Genomic DNA, 13,002 nt, shown 5'->3' with positions numbered 1-13,002 from the left:
AAAAGATTATGCTAAGTCAAAGAAGCTAGTCACAAAGGACCACATACTGTATGATTTCATTAATATGAAATGTCGTCTACGGCCATGCCACCCTGAATAAGCCCGATCCTGTCTGATCTCGGAAGCTATGCAGGGTTGGGCCTGGTTAGTACTTGGATAGGAGACCATCTAGGAATACCAGGTGCTGTAGGTGTAAAAACTAAAAAATAAGGGATTGTAAGCTGACAAGGTCCTTGCAATCTCTGAGGTGAACCAAGAGTTGCCTCGCCTAAAAAATTTAAAATAAAATAAAATAAAAAATGTCCAGAAATGAGAAATTTATATAGAAACAGAAAGTAGAGTAGTGGTTGCTGAGGGCTGGGGAGGTGACAGCTAAGGGGAGTAGGGCTGCTTTCTGGGATAATAAAAATGTTCTAAAGTGATGGATGCACACTGAATTGTATACTTCAAATGGATGAACTGCATCGTATGTAATTTATCTCTCAATAAAACTAGCACAGAGAATTATACCCACAGTGGAGAGGGCATAGCAACTCACAAATTTACCCAAGCAAAAAAAAACAACAACAACAACATGAATAATACTTATAGCCTTGGGGGACAAAGTAGAATATAAATAAGTAATTGTGACAACCCATCCCTTAAATGTTAAACTGCCCTTCTCCAGATATAAAATTTTACATATATACCGTATGATTTGTTCCCCAAACAACTGTGTTAATATCAGTTAACAGTTTTATATAAGTTACACAGAGAGAGATAATGAGAAAGGAAGAAAGAAGATACAGGGAGAGAAGGAGGAAGAGAGAGAGAAGAGGAGGCAGGCGGCTAGAGTGTGAGAGGAAAGGCCTTGCACAGCTTGGTTTACACAGACAAGCTCATTTTAAAAAGAGAATAATTTAAAATTTACAGTAACTGCTACTTTCCCTTTTTAAATGATCATTTGCTTGCCCGTTTAGATTATCAGAAAAACCACTCTTAACGATCAAGAAATGTTCACCGGCAGGAAGCATCAGCACCTACCTCCCACGACGCCGACACCCACACTGCTCCTCCTCGTGTTCATAGGCGCCACGTGGAACCACTCATTAGACTTTATGTTATATGCTTCCACAGACGATAAACCTATAATAAAGGACAGTGCTCTTCATTTCCTCCTCTGGAAAAGAACTGAGGTAACTGTTCCCTTACATATATTATTAGGGCTAAAATTAAAAGAGAAAAATATGGAATGTAAACATATCGATTAAGTGATAAATAGGAATAACTTCTTTTTCAGAGAGCTCCTACCCAAACTACTGACATTTAATAGCTTCTTAAACTTGGTAAGATAACTGAAACTGATGCCTAAGAAACTTTATATACTTACCACTCTTAAAGGAATTCTTGATGGAATTTTTAAATCTATCTTTATAATACCTGTTAAAACACTCAGATATCTCATCGCGCCATGATTTGTTCTATAAGTTACTGCTAACAGCAATGTGGAAGAGATGAAAAGAAATTTACCTGTACTCCCGTCAAAGCCTCCCACAGCATATAACAACCCATTTAACACAGCAGCCCCCAAAGTGCTTCTCCGGTCTCGCATGTTAGCAACGCTGGTCCACTGATCTTTCACCGGGTCGTAGGAATCTACAGTACGGACTCTTAAGGAACCGTTAAAGCCACCGACAGCAAAAACCAGCCCGGCCATGTAGACCATCCCTGTGAAAGAAATACAGCAGTTAAGGACAAACAGGCCACGAAACTACCACCACTGTCTAAAGACTGCTTTACAAATGTCTACAGCTGTAGTCAGAATGTAAGTTATTTTTAGGAGAATCTTGAATGAATAAGTTCGAAGAAACACTATTCATTAGCAAGAATATATAACAACTAAAGTGTCCTCCTTTCTAAGATTATTAAAAAATGCAATGGCATGCACTTAGGTACTATTTTGACTCTTGGCTTTCTCAAAGACTTCTTTATTTATAGATTTTAAAGAGCCAATATTTTCCAACTCCTTGAACCCATGTACATCTCTCATGGCTTTCAATTTTAGATCTTCTACTCTAAATTTTTATTTAATTTGCATAACATGCTTCCAGTTATTCTGTTAGTGGGCTAAATCAGGTGCTGGCAAACTACAGACTATTTTTATGAAATCCATGAACTAAAAATAGTTTTTGCATTTTTAAGTGGTTGAAAACCAATCAAAAGAATGTTCTATGACATGTAAGAAATTATATGAAATTCAAATTTCAGCATCCTAAATAAAGTTTTATTGGAACACAGCCTCACTCATTCATCTGTGTAGTGTCTATGACTGCTTTTGCATTATACTGGCACCTGAGTAGTTGTGACAGAGTTCATATAACCCGCAAAACCTAAAATACTTACTTTTCTGGGTTTTTTCATGCTGTTCTCATCTGAAAAGGTCCTCTCACCATCCACTCTGCTTTCTTTAAGTTTCAGGCCCCAGTGAAAGTAATACTTCCTCTCTGAGGCCACCCTTGAACTACTTTAACCTAAAAGAATTACCGATAGCTCCTGACCCCCTATAGCAAATATACCCATTTTAAAGTTAATAGATCTTATACAGTCTGCCATGTCATTGCTTTAAATTGTTCAAGTTTCTGTTGTTCTTAAATTTTGTAATGTTTATGTTACTGGCACAGCTGAGATCAGGAACTGTGCCTCAGTTCTCTGAATCCTAGCAGGGAGAACAAGAATCACCAGCTCTAAGGGTTTGACTAGCTCAATGTTTCATACGATGTCATCAGGCAAGGCGTGCGTCACTACTCTCCTCTGTCTTACCCTCTGGTGCTTTATCCCCAGCCCCTGGAATATGCATGGATGGGCAGTCCTTCACGAGGCATCAAGAATGCAGGGCAACTGACAGCTTTGTATTTTACTGTTAGTGGAAGTAATAACTGGTATGTCCTCTTAGAATACCCTTTGAATCAGTAATTCCAGTTCTAGAGTTTTATCCCACTGTATTAGCATAGGTACACAGTGATGTATGTATACGGAATTCATTGTAGCACTGTTTATAACATAATATTAAAAACAATTTTAATGTTTAATTAAAAACTAGAAAAACTTAGACTTCATCCAGCACTCCCCAAAAATGTTAGACAGCTCCTAATGAATGAGGTTAACTCTATGCTGATGTGTAACAATCTCCAAGATGCATTGTGGAAGTACTGCCATGCTAGAAATGTCCCATTACAGTTAGACCTCATTTTGCTATGGGAGCTATGAATAATGGATCCAAGTCTGAGTCCTAGGAAGAATCCTTAGAGTTTGCAACTGCCTTTTCTGATTGCAGTTTTGGCTAAATAAGGTCTATTTTAACCAATGTTTATAAAATGGATGCCTGGAAGAAGGCAACTGTGGTTCATAGGTAAGTCAGGAATCTCTGAGAACTAAAGGTCCTGACCTAAAGCATTCCTTCTCAACACTTCATCAAAGGTAATTAAGAAAAGCAACAAATGAACAGGACACACAAACAGAGACATATGGAGATAAACTACAGACTACTGGTTACCACAGGGTAGGGGGTGGGGGAGGAGGGGAGAATTAGATGGGGTAAAGGGGGTCAAATATAGGGGGGTAGGGGAAGGGTGAAGTGGGTAAAGGGGATCGAATATATGGTAGCTGAAGGAAACTGGACTTTGGGTGGTAAACACACAATAGAATATACAGATGTCAAATTACAATGTACACCTGAAAATTATATAATTGTGTTAACCAATGTTAACCCAATATACTTAATAAAAATAAAAAAAAAATTTTAAAAAGACAACTGTTTTACTTAGAAAGTGTTTTACTAAGATAATACTAATTTCTCTATTTTGTACCTAGTATACCTTTTAGGATTTTGTAAGCCAACTGTATTCTCGAAAATACTTATGCCAATGTTACCAATGTTACCCCAATGTTACCAATGTTACTCCAACAAACTTAATTTAAAAAATAAATAAATAAAAAATAAATTTAAAAAAAAGAAAGAAAATATCCGGTAAATTGTTAACTCCTCCGCCTTGTAGTAGAGCTTCAGAAAGATATGTAAGGATGAAGACAGAGTAGCTATTCCCATCAATGTCTTGTGAGACTCCTGAATCATTGTGTAACCATGTAGCCATTTTAATCAAAGCTTTTCTAATAAAGACTCTTCTAATTAATAAAACAAGACCTGAAACAGGAGCTTCCAATGACCCAGCAGCCGGGAACGGCTTACCTGCCCTGCATCTCCTGGAAGGCAACTCTGCTACCTGGTGCCACCGCTCTTCTTTAAAGTCATAGCATTCCACACTTCGGATAGCCTTTGGTGCTTGGCCCCCAACCACTACCATCAACTGGAAGGACAGAAATGTAAGCACTTGAACGAACCACCATTGCATTTTCAGGGATTTAAAATGTCTTACAAAGACACTGATGTGGAGAGTGTTAGGATGAAGATGGCAGGGCGAGCTGGGGGAAAACAACCACCTGATCGACATTTAATAAACATCAACAAAGGGGGCACAGGTTAGAACTACAATTCTATTCTGTAGCACATTAAGTCAAAAATAAGGATTTCAGAAACTAAAATAAGTTTCTGATCCTTCAAGCAAAAGCAGTATTTAAGCCAAAAAACAGCAGGCAGTCAGCACTGGCAAGGCTGCAGTATGTCATAGGGCTTGCTATAAGCCAGATCCTGGCTTTGTAATGACCAGGGATTAGATCTCCACAGTCTAGGAGAGCAGACAAAAGTGAAATTTATGTTAGTGGGTAGATGAGGTGAAAAGGACAGTAAGGTATTAAAAGACAGATGGAAGAAGTGAGGGGTGGGGAGGGGTGGAACGGCTGAAAAAAGAGGAGTAACTGAATTGGAGTTCACAAGAAAGCATAGATTCCTGGATTTCAAGTAAAGAGACCTCCCTTAAATCCCCACACATACGCCAACCTAACAGGACAGATAATGGAGATACTAGAAATCATAATGAATGAATGCACAAAAGCCTAGTGCCGAGAATAAATAAGGTCTATAAATTTCTTCAATTCATTCAGTCTGATAACTACATACAAAGTGCCTATCGCCTGTATTTGTTCAGAATTGTGCTAGGTGTTATACATGAGAAATATAAGATATGGGCTCTACCCGCCAAGAGCTTGTAGATCCCACTAAAGAGACAAGACCCGTGAAGTGACTCAAGAACAATATACAGTTATGACCAAAACCCTGTATGATTACCATAGACATTAACTGTTACTGCTGATTAAAAAATGGAATGTTGCCATAAATCAGTGAGTTTCCTGGAAGGGGTGGAATTTAGAGAAAGAGATAGAATTTAGCAGTTAATGTGTTTGTCTTGAGAGGGGTAGAATTTAGCGGTCAGTGTGTGTTCGTCTTTTACTGCGCACAAATGGACAATCTGGCAACTGAAAACACAGCCTCCAAATCAGAAGAATGTAAAAGTTAATAATGTCATGTATGAAAAACTATAAAGAATGGCAAAGGATATTTAGGGGGAATGAAGTAATGATAGGAAAAACAGATGTTCAAAAGAAACAAAAAATCAAAACAAACAGAAGATGGAACGACTCATACATACAAAAAGAGGAAGTTTATAACCTTGCCTGAGCAATGACCTACCTGTAGTTAGAACTACAGAAAGATGGGTATAAAGAAAACATGATACCTGAGTCAGAGTAAATCCCGAGTTTCCGAAAAGAAGCCTATTTTAGTAACTTATTAACTGGAGAGTAAAAAAAAATTTAAAGGTCTTAAAAATAAGACTAAACATAGACCAATTATACGATTTTTGTCAGATCTGCCGCTCTTCTAGTGTTGAATAAAAGTAAAAGAACAAAGAAAATCTGCAATATCTTCCCCTCCAATCACCAAAGGTGGGAGAGCGGGGAAATCCCCACCAAAAAGGTGAAATACACACTAAGATGAACCCTATACATAGGGATTTATATAATATCTATCTGGGTTTAAACTTCTAAACTCTGCCTGGCATTTAGACAATAGCTGATGTAGGAGGCTTAGTTAACATCTCTGATGGTCAATTTTTTAAAAATCGTGGAAGGGAATACATTTCAAAATAATCCTTAAGAAACAATATTGGTTGACTAGATTTCATGATTCTCAAACTTTCAACATCATAATTTCCATGTAATGGAGTTCACTTTTGCAACATCAATGAGGGTGGGAGGGAAAATGTGCTACTGAGTACAGAGAACACTGGTAATATCTGTCCTTTACTCACCCAAGAGAAGTAAAATGGGGTGAGGATCTGGGACTCCAGGATTCAGAGATAACAGCGACAAAGAAGAATATATAATGAGAAGACAAGAGAGCAGGGATATTTCCATGAGATCAAGAGACTGTGCTAAAAAGCACTGTACTGCTACCATCAAAAAAGGTGCTCTGACACTCATTATTTGTAAGACACCCCATCTCATTTGAGAAACACCAAACTAATTACACTAATATAAAGGAATAAAACTGGGAAGACCTTTTGAAGAGAAATTTTAAATGTGACATATTCAGGAAGGCAAGGGATAGGGAATTAAACACATTCAAGTGACCACCCTGAAATGTGGGTCAATTAAACTTTGTCTGTTTGTTTCCTTTACCTATTAAATATTAGTTTAACAAGTGCCCCCTGAATAATCAAGTTTCATAATTTTCCAATTGCAAATCTCAACAGATATCCTGGGTGAAATATAGAAAAATATATACACAGAAATGACAACATTGGTAAAAATACAGATTCCGAAGAGAAAAAGAAGCTAACAATAAAGTACAGTAGCAAAACACATATAGTTTTTCATTATGATGTCCAAATCCAAAAACCAGATGCCTTATACCATCCCAACACTGTTTACTGAAGATGAAAAACAAGTGTTGAGATATAAAACTCATTTGTGCGAATGAGTATGAGTCCACAGACCCTAATATAAAAAGTACTAAGTCACTGTTGTGGTAGAAATATTTCCAAAACATTACAATATTTTTCTCAGCACTACTGCCATGTTCTGTCTGATCTGACTTATTATTGCTATGAAAAAAAATGCATCATTACTATGAAATAAGTAAGGATGAGAAATGAACTGTTTCATTCTTACCTACGGATTCAGAATTAATCTTGAGTATAACCACTCTAAAATGACAAACGGTGCTGTGAAAAAGCATCTAAAACAAGCACCTTTTCAAAAATTTGTGCAGATAAACACATTTTGAAAAGAGAATCATACAAATGCTAAGTCAAGGCAATAGTATAGTCCATGGACCTCTGCCACATCTGCTGCCCTTCTCCCCAGCCACCCCGATAAAGCAAAACAAAAGAGAACCTTCATGGATCAGCATGGCCACCACAAAATAAAAGCTAAAGAATCGAGAAATCCAAAAGTATAACACAGCCTGCTCCAAAGCTACAACCAGAGAAGCCCAGGAATAATGTCACCTTAACAGATGATTGCAACTCAACAAAAGAGAAAATAAAATACTTGGTAGGATATTACCGAGAACTTTTTAAAAGGTTTCAAAAGTGATACGCTTATTCCAGAAATTAAAAGAAAATTCATTTTCACATTAAAAGTCCCTGCAGCATAGCTAAAGATAACAAAGCTAAAGATGCCAGAAGAGGAGAATATACAAGCTATATACATCTTTTACGAAGATGACCTACTTAAGAAATATTAAATATAAACTATTTAAAAGGAAGTTGAAAAGACTAGCATAAAAGAAATGGTCATTTAAATGAACTAAGACTATAAACACTTTTTAATAATTTTTTTTGTAAGAGCAAAAACTGACACCAAATAATATGGACAAATATGAAGTAATGAAGACTTATAAAGATGACTACTTGTAAAAGCAGGTAAAAGGGTATTTGGAAAATGTAAACATTTATAAAATCAGCAGACCCAGATGGCATGCATACTAAGGTGTTAAGGGAACTAGCTAATGTACTTACTGAGCCACTTACAATTATTTTTGAAAAATCTTGGAGAACTGAGGAGAGATCAGAAAATTTAAAAAAGGCAAATACCAATTTTCAAAACAGGATAGGAAGTGAATGCCTTGTAAATACCTTTTAAGTGATAATAATTGTCAATAAAAAATTTAGAATATTTTAAGAAAAGCATTCAAACTTCTGACAAAATGATGAGTAAAACAAAAGATGTTAAAAAAAAAGATCATGCCAAGTAAGAATCTATTTCATCTTGAATCTCATTGGACATTATATGCCAAATTACTTATTTCTGGATTAGATAATAAACACAATCTTATGTACTAAAATTTTCTACAAATGGACTATGTCAGCGAGTGGTATTTCTAATGAGGTGCCACCAGGGAGAGTGCTGAGGTCCATTCTAAATTAAAACATTTACTAATGATCTAGAAAAAGGAATAACTAGCACACTGAGAAAATATGTGGTTGGTTGTAACTTGAGAAATGTTGTTAACACTGGGGAAAACAGAAAAAACAATACCATACAATGTAGATTTGAAGCAATAAAAAAATATAGATTCAAAAAAGTAAAATTTGAGAAAACACTAAATAAAAACACTACAGTTAAAGAATTTAAAAGACATAATTTAGTGTAAAATATAGATTAATAACTAAAGATGATATAAGAAAACAATGGATAACAGATTCTTATTTCTTAATCCATCATTGCCCCAAACACACACAAGAGCTAAAATTAAATACATAAATAAAAGCATTATATTACGAATCATTCTGATTAGACCATACACAAAATGGTGATTAGAGTGTTGGTCTTACTGTACTTTAAAGATGCAAAGAGTGCAGAAGGAAATGCAAACAAAGAGAGAGAAATGAGGAGTTACTCCATAAGGAAAATTAAACCAGTAAAACATAAATGGCTTCAACTAAAAATATAAAGGTAGAATAAGAACTTGCACACAGGAAAATATGAAGACTGGGGATCTGGAAAGACATATGGGAAATCTACACTGAAATGGCTACATATGATGTGTGAATGAAGCATCTAATAGTACACAAAAGGGAATAGGACGGAAACAAACTGAACAAGCTATTTTATCATCCTTAGTTCTCATATGTAATTCTGTGAAACTACTCGGTTTTCAATCATTATTCAACCCATGTAGCTTACAGAGAAATCCTTCTGCCTAGTCTTTTTTCGTTTCTACTAGAACTAGAACTAATAAAACTCAGAAGGGACAAAAACCAGTTGCCTTCTGTTCCAGAAGCGTGATATCATGCAGCCTATAAAGATTAAATGAACCACACAGTTCCCACCCTCCAGAGACAAAATTAATAGACAAGTTGAATTATATACACAATGGTGAATTCATAGGCACATTGTCTGTTGCAGGGAAACTAAAACAATAAAGCATGGAAATTCAGATGAGTAAAAATATTAACAGCCTCACTAAGGGCCTTTCAGATGAGGTAATAACAATGATGAACAATAGATCCTACTTTGGGAAGGTTCATGGGTGTCCTCAGTCGGGTCCGGACACTCTTCATTAATATACGCTGCTCTGTTGGCAGCAAATGATATTTCATAGCTTCAATGAGGTAATCTTTGCAAGCACTGCTATTCTTGACCAATGCCTCCTCTTCAACCCTCTGTGAGAAGAAATTAGACACACCCCATAAGGGGACAGCTATTTGACGTTAAAACTGACAAAGAAACAATAGTAAAGAGGAAGAAAAAAGCAAAAACTATCCTCTCCAGTTCCGTCGAACAGTTAAGAGGAAAGACTATAAATATCACCAATAGAAAAGTAAATGAAGCCAAAAAATGCTCAGGTATCTGGTTTGCAGAGAAAAACAAATATAGGTAATAAAGAGAAGAACTGCAATGAAAATTATATACTTCAGTGTCAGCTATAGAATAACTTTCATATAATATTATATCCACCTATTTCTTATCTTTAAACGTCAAGCCAAATAGTAAGAAAAAAAGGAAATAATTAGATATGAGTCCTTTAGGTGGGGTAGGCTATACTAATAAATTAAAGATAACCTTTTTAAAACTCAAGATGGCAAATAAAATACTCAGAAAAGGGATTCGAATCACTTTATAACAATGTGCCTACACAAATAAGTCTTGTACTTGCTATCTCCGACCTCAAACGCAGGACAGCGTTTTTTGGTTCATTTTCTTAACAGCAGAGTACCAACGCTTACACAGATCACAACAAACGAGGCTTCGAGAATTCTTAAAACGGTCAAATCTAATCTCTCAATAAAGAACTGTTTCCTTAAATGGTTTCAATTATAAAAATGTGGAAATGTTCCTACTAGGATGCTAATAATAATAAAATGAATTTAAAACTTGTTCAGACACTACTAAAGATCCACTTATTCCTATTTTTTTCCAATAACCTGGTTTTCCTCAGCTTAGAAATATAGAAATGAAACACATGCCACTGTGAAATTATGAAGTAGAATTAAATAGTATTTGGATTGAATGTTGAAATTCCACTTCTGCAAGGCAATCAAAAGAGGCTATCAAAAAGAAAACAAAGAAGATGCAGTTAGTTACTCAAGAGCCATGGGTACAGTTATTTACATGTACTTATTTGACCGCAAGTACCACCTTCCTAAGCTCTAGTACTCGCTTACCCAAATAGGGGGAAGCAAATTTTCAAGAATGAGCAGTGGCGCAAGAATGAGTAGCTGCCAAGGACTGCAGGTGTCTTTACTGCCCTCTGTCCCACACCCCAAGGATCTGTATTCTGTAGCTCCTACCATTTTGCAACAGGGATCTCCATGTGGTTAGCCTAGTAACATGGTGCTGTGAGTATTCACATGTTTTGCATATGTTTTTACCTGAACTAAATATTCCCGAGGGAGCAAAGGTAACCGTACATGTTCCATCAGCCGAGCCATAAATTCTTGCCTTACATCCTTGTCATGGTTCACCCAAGCTATTACTGCTTCAAATACCTTGTGGAAAATATGGGGAAAAGAAAAATAAATAATGAGTTTTGTACCAAGGCATCTGAATAAAAATGGTAAGACTACATTTCATAACACAACTCCTGCTAAGGCATCCAAGTTTAATCCATGGCTCAATTTTTTTTTCAAAATCCTAACTTGCTATGTTCTTAAAAAGCCATTCACTCAATTTCTTTCTTTTGTTCATTTGGTATTTCGTAAATACTTTATTTTTTTCTGGCTTTATTGAGATATAATTGACAGATAACATTGTGTAAGTTTAAGGTATTCAACCTTCAAGTGTTGATATATTTATATATTGCAAAATGATTACCACCATAGCCTTAGCTAAGACCTCCATTATGTCACATAATTATCACATTTTTTTGTGGTGAGAACATTTAAGATCTACTCTTAGCAACTTTCAAGTATATAATACAGTATTGTTAACTATAATCACCACGTTGCACATTAGAGCCCCAGAACTGATTCATCTTATAACTGGAAGTTTTAGTGCTTTGACCAACATCTCTTCATCGCCCTCACCACCCAGCCCCTGGCAACCACCACACCATTGTTTCTAGTTCAACTTATTTAGATTCCACACACATTATATTATACAGTACTTGTCTTTCTCCGTCTGACTTACTTCACTTAGCATAATGCTCTCAAGGTCCATGTTGTCACAGAAGGAGTATTTCCTTCTTTCTCGCGGTTAAATAATACTGTTATATATATAAAACCACATCTTCTTTATCCATTCACCTATTGACAGATACTATGTTATTTCCACCTCTTTGCTACTGTAAATAATGCTGCAATGAACATGGGAGTACAGATACTTCTTCAAGATCCTGTTTTCATTTCTTTTGGAAATATACCCAGAAGTGGGATTATGGATCATATATTAGTTCGACTTTTAATTTAATAAGTACGTTAATAGTACTTTAGTACTTTATGTATTTAATGACTACTCTTCATTTGGTATTTAGTAAGCATTTCACCAAGTAAACTCATCTTCTTGAACTTGAGTAGTAACTGTGATAATCTGATGATATATGATCTAATTTGCTGTTGATAACGTTTCCAAACTGAATTTGGTTCTATTTACTTAGATTCAAATCTCATGTCTCTTTGGAATAAAGCACTCAAAATAATAAATCAAAGTGATATTCTGGGATGAAAATCATGTATCCTTATAAACAACTTATTTTTGGCTTTTTCTCTAGGTTTACAAACAATTGTTGGACCATTCACTTCTAAATCAAGGGACTGAAAAACAGATTAAAACTCTTTTGTAGCAATAGTAGAATATATTAAAATGTAATACTTTGAATTTAAAAAACTAAATAAGGGCATTATAACTTATAGCATATACCTATGAAAAGCTAATAAGCTAATATGAGGACAGTATCTGACTATATAATTCCCTTCTAGACAGACGAATGTATAACTCAATAATCTTTAAAGAGGTGTAGAAAATGTCTGATGATATGTAAATGGATTACTGGAAGCAAAAAATAGATTATTTTGATGCAGGAATAGAGCAAGAAACTAAAATTAATCTACATTATAATTAACATTTCTCTTTAATGAATTCAGTCAACAAATATTTACCCAGTACCTCTATATGCCAGGTGCCAAATGAAGAGGAGCCTGTCAATTCCATCTACTATTTCTCAGCTGTCTTGTCTTCTCTACCCATTTCTACCATTCTCCATCGGATCCCAGTGCTCTGGGCATGATTTCAACAACCTCCTACCTCACGCTCACCCCACTTTTGGTCCATTCTGCACACCACCAGTGTAAAATGCCAGTCTCCAAAGATGGTCCCCTAATAAACCACATCTCCCGGTATCCACACCTTATGAGGTCACCTCCCGCAGGGAATCTAAGCTGGCCTTGTATAACCAATAGAAAGTGGTGGGCCCGGCATCGTGTGACTTCTGGCACTGGGTCATCAGAAGCCTTTTGGCTTTTACTCTGGTCTCCTGAAATCCTTCTTTGGGGGAAGCCAGGTTTCATGGTAAGAAGTTTGATTACTTGAACTCGATCACCATGCTGTGAGAAACCCAAGCTAGCC

At 36.0% G+C, this 13,002-nt stretch overlaps 1 protein-coding gene and 1 pseudogene across 6 annotated transcripts in view; one reads left to right on the top strand and one right to left on the bottom strand.

The window, feature by feature from the left end:
* KLHL2 (kelch like family member 2) overlaps positions 1 to 13,002 on the bottom strand; it is a 77,299-nt gene that overhangs the window by 6,436 nt on the left and 57,861 nt on the right. For 5 of the 6 annotated variants that reach the window (XM_011363712.1, XM_023532708.1, XM_023532707.1 and 2 more), the window contains 5 exons: positions 10,812 to 10,928; positions 9,453 to 9,602; positions 4,226 to 4,343; positions 1,510 to 1,707; positions 1,024 to 1,125 (listed from right to left, as the gene is read on the bottom strand). In XM_011363712.1, the coding sequence (XP_011362014.1) occupies positions 1,024 to 1,125; positions 1,510 to 1,707; positions 4,226 to 4,343; positions 9,453 to 9,602; positions 10,812 to 10,928 (685 nt within the window). The remainder of the gene's footprint in view (positions 1 to 1,023; positions 1,126 to 1,509; positions 1,708 to 4,225; positions 4,344 to 9,452; positions 9,603 to 10,811; positions 10,929 to 13,002) is intronic. The other variant, XM_011363713.2, reaches the window with a different exon arrangement.
* Positions 75 to 193, top strand: LOC111742197 (annotated as a pseudogene).

Source organism: Pteropus vampyrus, unplaced genomic scaffold (assembly GCF_000151845.1).
Source record: "Pteropus vampyrus isolate Shadow unplaced genomic scaffold, Pvam_2.0 Scaffold88, whole genome shotgun sequence".
In the NCBI taxonomy this organism is placed as follows: Eukaryota; Metazoa; Chordata; class Mammalia; order Chiroptera; family Pteropodidae; genus Pteropus; species Pteropus vampyrus.
Note: the sequence above shows the minus strand (reverse complement) of the source record. Positions and strands in the feature narration are given on the sequence as shown.